At 49.2% G+C, this 9099-nt stretch overlaps 1 protein-coding gene across 1 annotated transcript; it reads left to right on the top strand.

Moving 5' to 3' along the window:
* The first annotated feature begins 3080 nt into the window (after window positions 1-3080).
* On the top strand, window positions 3081-7987 carry TAPBPL (TAP binding protein like). Its single transcript, XM_076347726.1, has 7 exons — window positions 3081-3154; window positions 3455-3703; window positions 5007-5285; window positions 5743-6084; window positions 6270-6593; window positions 7315-7404; window positions 7640-7987. The coding sequence occupies exons 1-7, from the start codon at window positions 3088-3090 to the stop codon at window positions 7678-7680; spliced, it is 1392 nt and encodes a 463-aa protein (XP_076203841.1). The 5' UTR covers window positions 3081-3087; the 3' UTR covers window positions 7681-7987.
* Window positions 7988-9099: the final 1112 nt, after the last annotated feature.

Genomic DNA, 9099 nt, shown 5'->3' with positions numbered 1-9099 from the left:
TTCCAGATTGACGTTACATTACATCTACAAATATTTGAAAAAGAGTTTTCTTTGCCGATCTCTCTCCTTAGTCTTCACCTTGTGGCTGTTCATCCAGGAACCTACAGAGGGATTTTTGCTTCTTTACTTGGGGTGCAAGTTCCACAGCCACTGTGCATCTCTCTCAGAAATTCTGGGCATCTTTCACATCCAGTTTCCTTACCGCTACAGTCCACATTAAAGAGTCTTCTTAATTCCTTAGTTTTTCATTTCTTTTGAAACAAAACCTGCATGTACAGTACAGGCCTATTCTTATTTAGCTTCCCACTTAATTTATATGTAAGGAAATTATGATCACACGCTCCAAATTTATTTTTGATGACCACCTGCTCTATGACTTAATTGCTATTTACAACTAACAAATCTTTTGCAGGTTCAGTGATGGTTTTGTGAAGGAATTTGTCATGTCATACTGAGAATTATAGACCTAAGGCCCGTTATGATCATGAGAGATTACTCTCTGGTCCATAACTCTGAACTTAGTTTTCCCCTGGCAGCATAGTTCTTACTGGGATTTATCTCTTTTAATATTAGCTCTCTCCCTACATATCCAGTTATGAACTTGAGCGGTTCACAGCTGACTCTGAGCTGCACCAGAGAAAAGCCTCTTTTAACTTTCTGAGTTTCATCTAAACAACCTATAACATCATTCATGTGATGCTAATGCACTATTTTTATCTTCCTTTCTATCAGTCCTGAACAGCAGAACATTTTAATACCAGGGATGACTGTTATTCTACCATATTTCTGCTACTTGCATCATAGCTAGTTTACACCCCATATTAGTTGCTCATATTTCTTTCCTACCAATATCTGGAAGGTAGTTACAAAGATAATGGAGCCAAAGTCTTCTCAATAGTAGCAGGCGATATAACAAAGGGCAATAGCAACAAGTTGAAGCTTGGCAGGTTCAGGCTGAACATCAGGAACAACTGTTTTGCCAGAAGGGTAATGCGGCACTGGAACAGGTACCCAGAAAGGTGGCAATACCTCCAGCCTTGGAAGGTTTCCAGACTTGGTCAGACAAAATCATGGTGACCTGATTGAGCCAGAGGTTGGATCAGAGACCTCCGGAGGTTTCCTCCCACCATCAGTTCTCTGATTCCACAGCATCACCTGAGATTCCCTGTAGTACACAGGCATCTGCCTCCCTGGCCTCACCTGCTTCCCTTAGCTGAACTAGATAGCCCTTTGGCTACTGGTATTGTCTGCTGCTGCTTCTCTCATCACAATTAGTACATTCTTTCCCCTTGTTGTCTAGGCCTCTGCCCATCGATACCTCCTTATCTGTCATCACATAGTTATTTAACTGGTTTTCACCTCCCTGCGTAGGAAAACAGATACACAGCCCTCTCCCAGCAGCTGCAGCATCACTGAATGGCTCCCTTGAACATGATACCTACACGGTAAAGTTATATTTACTAGCTAGCTTGGTAAGTTGCACAACTTTTTACCAAAGCTGTTCCTTTTAGCCAGGCTGATCCAGCATGCAATGGATTGCAGCTCTGGAGAATGGAAGAGAGTCCCAGCTTTAGCAGACACCTGGAGGGATTCGATTATGGAGAACAGACAAGAGTGGCTTACTGCTCTGCAAAACAAAGTCTATCACAACTGCTGTGTTGGAGCCTCTCTGCAGGCAGTAACCCACAACTCGTTTCACAGCCACAGCACAGGCTGCAGACCTCCCCCAGCTCCTCCGCATAAACAGCTAATGGGCAAATCTGCTGAAATACAGTTTTGGCCCCACTGGAGCTGGTATAAAAACATATCAGAGAAAGGAGCCTTGCCTGAGCAGAGTGGTCTGTTGCATTTGCCCGGGGTGAAGGAGTTGCACAGACGCTTGTGCTCTGCTTCATTGGCTGATGGCAATATGTGGGTACCCTCTGAGAGCACAGACAATGCCGGATAATAACATGCGGGGCCAGGGGAGCAGAGATGAGTGCATCTCAGATTGAAGGGGGATGCAGGGATTCACAGGGTGTGCTGGTGGGTGTGTGGTATTACCCTGGTGAGGCAGTGGGAGAGCTAGTCAGAGTGGCTGGCCACGTTTGACAGCTCAGGGCTCCTAAGCGTAACTTCAGCAAGAAGAATTAATATTCCTTGCGAGGCTTTTCCAAGTAGGACTGAAGTGGTGAGCGAGGATGGGATTGGGATGCAAGGGGTAAGTCTGTATCAAGAACCCGTATCTGGCCAGTGCAAGGTGCTTCTTGGGCTGGGTGTCAGGAAGTTGTACCAGAAGAGCTGGGCCTGGGGATTATCATGGTTTCCTGCAGGTGTGTATACATGATCATAGCAGGCCAGAGGAAGGCTAAGTTGTGTTACTGCAGGGCTAGCAAGACTATGAAGAGAAGAACAGGCCTGCAGAGAAGCAGCCATTTTCTCTCCGTGTGTCTGAAAGACGGGGAAAAGCAGTAGTTAAAACACCATCAGAGCTCATCCATTTCCTCTCTCGTGGCTTGATTTTTCTTCCCGTGATGTTTTTTCCCATAAAGCCAGGGCTGACTTGGCGGCTGGCGGTGGCACCACACACTGCCAGGCTCGGGGGGCTGGCTCACGTCACCACAGAGCAAACGGGCTTCCAGGCAGTTGAAGGTGGTTTTGCGGGGGGGTGCAGGGGGGAAACAAAGCAGCTTCAACCTCTAAGTCTTTCACAAAGCTAAAGTCTTCTAAAAAGCAAGCGGACAGAGATGTGGCTGCTTTCAGAGGCTGCTCAGCGGGTCCAGAGGAGATGAGCTTGCACGCAGAAGCACGGTGGGAAAGGCCGATACAATATTGACTTAAAGAGGGATCCAGCAAAAGCAGCCCAGCCGCAGGTTTGGGGATGCTCCTCGAACCCAGCTGATCACGCCCCACTTCCCTGCTGCCTCAAGTCTCCTGCGTTCGGTAAAGCAAGAGTTAACAGGTTAAAGGGTTGGGGTTTTTTTTCCCTTCTGCTTTGCCAGAGCGAAAGTGAAACGAAGGGCCGCGCTGCTGCCGGCAGTCGGGCCCGGGTCTGGTTCCCGTGAGGATTTCGGGGCCTGGAGGCGGCTGGGGAGGCCGCGGGGCGGGATGGCCGGCGGGCGGGTGCTGTGCGGGGCCCTGGTGCTGTGCGGGGCCCTGCTGGCCCTGGAGGCGGGTGAGCAGCGGGGCCACCGGGGCGGGGGCCGGGGCTCCTCCTGCGCTCAACCCCCCCCAGCCCACCCCTTTGGCGAAGGTCAGGAAAACTAGCGTCTTCCTAAAGGTTAACGCCGTTGCCAGAGGAGGGTGGCACAGGGCTAGAGGGGTCCACTGCCAGCAGGGCTGGGAGAACAACCCCAAAGTGGCAGCCAGCCCGCAGCCTCCCGATTATTTATCCCCCATCCCAGAGAAACTCATACGCTCTTCTTTGTTTGCAGTGGGGTTCACGCATTCAACCAGTTCTTTTCCCTCCCTAAAGGGCCAGCGAAAGCTCCCACACCAGCACCTCCGTTTCGCAGGGTGGACATTGCCCTGGGCTGCTCCTATGTGGGGGAAGATGTAAGAGGTTTGCTGCATGCCTCTGGCGGCTCGTCCTCCGAGCATCCTGCTACTCTCGTACTGAGGGGTATCAGCATCAGAGATGACGGGAACTTGGATGATGTAACTGAGTACAAAGTCCCACAGGAAAATCCTGACTCCTCTTCTCCCATTGTCTTTGAAGCCTCAGGTGAGTGGGAATGCTGGGGTGGGAGAGCTGCCCGACGGGGTTTTGGCCACTTACCTGCATCAGGCTTCTACGAGGTTTTTCTTTAACTGAGTTTAGACAATTGATTTTTGAATGGCCACTAAAGTTACACGCATGATTCCCTGAATTCGGCAATTTGGACTTTAAGAGAGGAAGATTGTGGAAGATGTTAGAATGCCCTGTTGAGGCACCTCCCTCCTACTGGGGCTATCCTAGATTGCCTATCTCTTGGGAAATACTTTGTCAAAAATAACTCAGGAATTATTCCACTATACAGTATTATTGCACCCATAAAGAGCGTTCCCATCTTCAGTCATGCGGGTGTTTCTTGCTAGCAGGAAGCATGGTGGTAAGTGGGCACGAAGCAGAGCTGTCCTGCTCAGAAGGCCAGCTGTGTGCGACTTGGCTCTCCTTACTTCACTCATGGGTGCCACCCTGCAGTCCAGCCTCTGTTCCCCTTGCTTTGCACGTAACTTTGCAAACACAGTCAAGGAAAGGTCTGAGCCCGTACTTCGCTGTGGTCTTGTTCGCTGCCTACAGTGCTTATCTGCGAGCATGTGCTTCCGTACAAGCTTATTTGAGGCTCTAAGATATTTTCAGAGAGGAAGCTGAAGGTCCAGCAGGATCCATTAGCATGGGTCCAAGCTTTCCTTCAAATGCTGTGGGTGGACTGGGCGTGGGTGAGTTCAAGCACACTACAGCCAGGCTACTGTCAGGCACTGCAGACATAGAGTTAATTTCCAGTGATGTCCGTGGAAAGTGTGTGAGTCACTAGGATGCTTACGCCCATGCTTAAGCCCATGCTATGATCAAAGGCACAGATACAGTGTGTCTCTACATCCAGCCACTCCCACCTTCCTGCCACCCTTTCTTTCCTTACCTGGGATGCTTCCGTGTCCCCTTTGTTTCTGGATTCAGGCCTAAAAAGAGTAAACGTTGCAGGTCTTTCCTGGGCATATCACATACACAGCTTGCTTTCTTGAGCTAGCTAAAGGGAATCTGTTCTGTTTATACTCCTTCCCTAACAGCTTCTTTTGCCCAAAGTGAACTCTGTGCAATCTGGCAGGATAAAATACAACTGACAGATTGAGGGATGTAAGACAGCCATGACAAACCTCTCATATTCTTTGCAGGCCTTCATCTGTTTAAGCCTAGTCTGGCATTTCTGGGCTCTGAGTGACCCCAACAGCGCATGATGCTCCTCCAAAATAATGTATCTCATCAGCTTGCACTTTCTTTCCCCTTTTGGATTCAGACAGTTAAACCTCTTCCTATATCCTCACAGCCCAGTCGGTATCCATCCCACACGCAGAGTCCATGCTGCACGCGGACTGTGATGGGGAGGAGGTGAACTGCGAGATCTCCCCATACAGCTTCCAGCGGCCTGGCAAGGGGCCCTGCCATACCTCCTGGTTCATGGCCACCCTGCAGCTCTCCGGCGGCATCAGTATTGCCCTGGTGCTCAGAGGACCCCACTGCAGCAGCTGGGAGGAGGAGCACGATGCAACACTGCACCCAAAGCTGAGGATTCCTATGAGCAAGGAGGGGACGTTGCTGACCACAGGTGACCAGGTGGCCCGGGGTGCCCCCACAGCACCGAGGGACATGAGGGGAGGGGAGCCTGCCTCCCCAAGAGTCCTATGCCCCACCTCCCACCAGGATCTGAGGGCTGCCAGGAGTTGATGCTTAGGGAAAAAGCGGTCATGCAGATTGCCCCCCACCCTGCCTCCTGTCAGGGTTTCCCATGCCCCAGCCCCTGAAGATGACAAGCACCTTCAAGACCATGATGTGCACTTGGTGTCTGCCTGTCTCCCTGCCCTGCTAACCCCACTGGGCTGGCTTCCTCCAGCTCTTCAGTTCATATGACCCCTGGGGCATCACATAGGGCACCTGTGCCTCCTCCTCCTCCGGGTGGGGAGTTGACTGCCAGCCCTTCCACCAGCCCTTCCCACCCGAGGGTGCCTTCTTTAACCAAATCTGTTTAACTCTCTGCTTGCCTGTGCCCTTCTTTCTGTTTCTAGTTGAATTTCAATCGTCATCATGCAACACTTCCCTGCACACGCATCTTGGCAGCTCAGTCACCCTCGACTGCCGCTTTGCCTTGGCTCCCAGCTCCTCATTTTCCTCCCTGGAGTGGAGGAGGCAGCACCAAGGCAGTGGCCGTAGCCTTTTCTGGTACCAGGTGGGGAGCACAGGCCCAGCAGCGGAGCCAAAAGTCCACGTGGATGTGGTGGAGCTGCTGGGGACTGGAGACGCGTCGCTTAGCCTGCAAGGAGTGAGCGTGGGAGACGAAGGGACGTACATCTGTTTGGTGTCCACTCTACTGCACCAGGCACAGCACATCATCCAGCTGCATGTGGCCGGTGAGGAAGGGAAATGCCTGGTGGCAACAGGAGACCCATGTCCCCAGGCACTGAAACTTTGCCCTGCACCCTTATCCCATCGCTCCCAACAGTCATTGTCACAGGCAGCTTGTCTTCTCTCCCTTGTGGACAGGGACTTTTGTACTCTGCTAACAATAAGTCAATTCCCTCTTTATCTCTTCCAGAGCCTCCAAGAGTTCATGTCATTCCAGCAGTGGTGTCATTTGAGAGAGATGTGACAACTACTCTGACCTGCAGCATTGCTGGCTATTACCCCCTGGACGTCTCGGTGAGCTGGACACAGAAGACTCCTGAGGATGACGCAGAAATCCCCCTCTCAAATGCACGTTTCTCCAGCCACCGGCAAAGCCAAGATGGCACCTACAGCATCACCTCCTACCTCAGCATCAGCTCAGCCACAGCACGGGCACCAGCCACCTACAGCTGCCATGTTTCACACGTGGCCCTGGCAGAGCCCATCTCTGTGAGCGCCCATCTTAAGGCACCAGGTAGATGTCAGAGGCAGAGGGATGAGTTCTTCATCCTTCCCAGACCTCCTCCCACCTCATCTACCCGCCACAGGGATCAAAACCTCTGAGTGACACCACATCTGCCTGTTTCTTCATGCTTTCCTTCTGGTGTCCTCTCATACCCATCCTCTCTATCCTCCTCTTCCCTTTCCCTTTCACTTCCTCAGCTTTTATTTCACTCCCTGAAGCTTTTGGGGAGCAAGTATCTCATTTCCTTCAAGGGAAAAGAGATTTTATGACCAAAAGTGGAGCAACAGAGCAAAAGTTTGTAGCACGTGGGCTGGACCCCACTGGGCAGGTACAAGAAAATAGCCATGCCCCAAGTAGTTAGACGCCAGTTTTTTGCTATAGTTCTCGAGCAGCATCAGTCTCCAGCTGAACAGGAACTATAGCAAAAAATCCATCTCCCCATTGGAGCTGTTGGGGTTCTCACTCTCCCTGCTGATGGGAGATTGCTCCTGCGTCTCCTGACCCAGCAGGGAAAAGCAAGCAATACTGCAGTTTAACAAGTTACAACACATCAGTCCAGCCAGTATAACTGGCCCTGGGTCTGTGTAGCTTTAGCTCACGTGTGTCGTGTCACATCTGTGTACCTGACAAGAGCATGCACGCTGGGGGAGCTCGTTTAACTGTAACAACTCGCTGGCTGTTCAGCCACTCCAGACAACCTAACATCACTGATCCTCCTCTTCCTTTGCAGAGCAAACGGGATCAGAAGGACTGGTGGGGGGTTTCATTGCTACCATCATTTTCATCGTTGTCCTCTTCATTGCGCTCAGGAGAAGAGCAGGTAGGAGTTTAAAATGTTGAGCCACTTCCCTTGTGGGCAAGATGCAGCAAGGAGCATCTTCCTCTCCCCTGCACTCCCGCTCAGGAGACATGGAGGTCAGGATATCCCAGGATCCTGGAGGGAGAGGTGGGGAGCAGATGAGCTGGAGACTCATTTCTGGTGGAAGGCAGCATGAGGTGATGTTTTGCACCGCTTTGGTTTTCCTGCATCTTCTTTTTTTCTCTCTCCTTTTCAGCTAAACCAAAGTCTGAGCAACTTCTAAGGGCTTCAGAATAGAGGAAACCCTTGTGTCACCCACCTGCAGTCCTTTGTCTCCTGTCCCTTGACACATCCTACTCAGGAGAGCCAGTCCTGTCCAAATATTAACAGAGCTATTACTCGGTATGGGAGGGGTAGGGCTGCCCTTGGTGGAGGAGCCGAGTGACCGTTCAGAGGTGGACTCACAGAAAAACGTCTTCATCTTGGGAGGGCAACATCGATAGCCTCAGCTCTTCGCTCGGATGCTGCATTACAGGCAACATGCATTCATTTTTAGAAATGCCTCTTCTCTGGTTTCAGGGAAAATTAAATTGTATATAGATGAGTGTTTGTATGACTGTATATATGTATATGTACATGTTGTAAGCAGGTATACAATATTTACACACGTATGTAGGTATGTATCTGTAGATGTATATAGGTACATTTGGTTAATGTCTATGAGGCAGGTGTTTAAGATATTTATGTATGTATGTGTTTTAACTGAAGTTGGGCAAATATGTAGGCAAAATTGATACTTCAAAATGGTAAATCCTCAGAGGAAGTTATGGGTTAAACTTATCGCAAATCAAGCAATCGGAAAAATATGACTCTCCAGGAGAAAGCTACAATAAAATTTTTAATAGAAATTTCACTGCTAGAAGTTTACAAGGTGGAGAAAACCTGTGGTTCTGTAGTTGTGAAAAAGACAGACACAATTAAATGATTTTCCTACCTAACAGGGAATTTGAAGGTAACACTTAGAAATCTTGAATATAACCAACAGGGGGGAAAAAAGCAGAAGGAAAGTGTGGATGGAAAGGAGGTATATGGTACACAATAAAAGTAAGAATTTATGAAGCATACAAGGTGATAAGGAGTGTTCAAAATAATCTGGAAAAACTGGATTGCTGCAAGTGGTAACGGCACTTGGAAGGAGTTTTTTCAAAATACGTTGAAAACCAAGAAATGCTAGCAATGGCCTAGGCTCTTGCTGGGTGGATATAGGTAAAACTGTTGATTGATAGAGAAGATTTTTGATGGAGGTTTTTTGATACAGAGAAGATAGTTGTTTGTATACAGAAAGAAACAGAATTCTGTATTCATACTACATGAGGATGGTAAACAACTTCCTAATCTATTTGCAAACTAAGGAAGGTTTTAACAGCATCTATTAAGAGTGAGTATTTTCAGATCAGAAAGTTTGCATCTCAGAATCATAAAAGATTTGGCTGAGGAGGCACCTGGCCCAATGGAGTTTGGTATTTAAAAATCCTGGCATACTAGAGAAATCCCAAGGTCTTGGAAGAGCATGTTGGGCCAGTGTTCACAGAGAGAAAGCGAGAAGACACCGACTGTTAGATGGTTCCGTAGTAATAATCATAGGTAAGAGAGTGTGAGGTTATTGCAAGTTAGCTAACAAAGGCTTCAACAATGAAAGTAACAATAATTTAGTAC

The sequence above is a fragment of the Aptenodytes patagonicus genome, chromosome 1 (assembly GCF_965638725.1).
Source record: "Aptenodytes patagonicus chromosome 1, bAptPat1.pri.cur, whole genome shotgun sequence".
NCBI lineage: Eukaryota > Metazoa > Chordata > Aves > Sphenisciformes > Spheniscidae > Aptenodytes > Aptenodytes patagonicus.
Note: the sequence above shows the minus strand (reverse complement) of the source record. Positions and strands in the feature narration are given on the sequence as shown.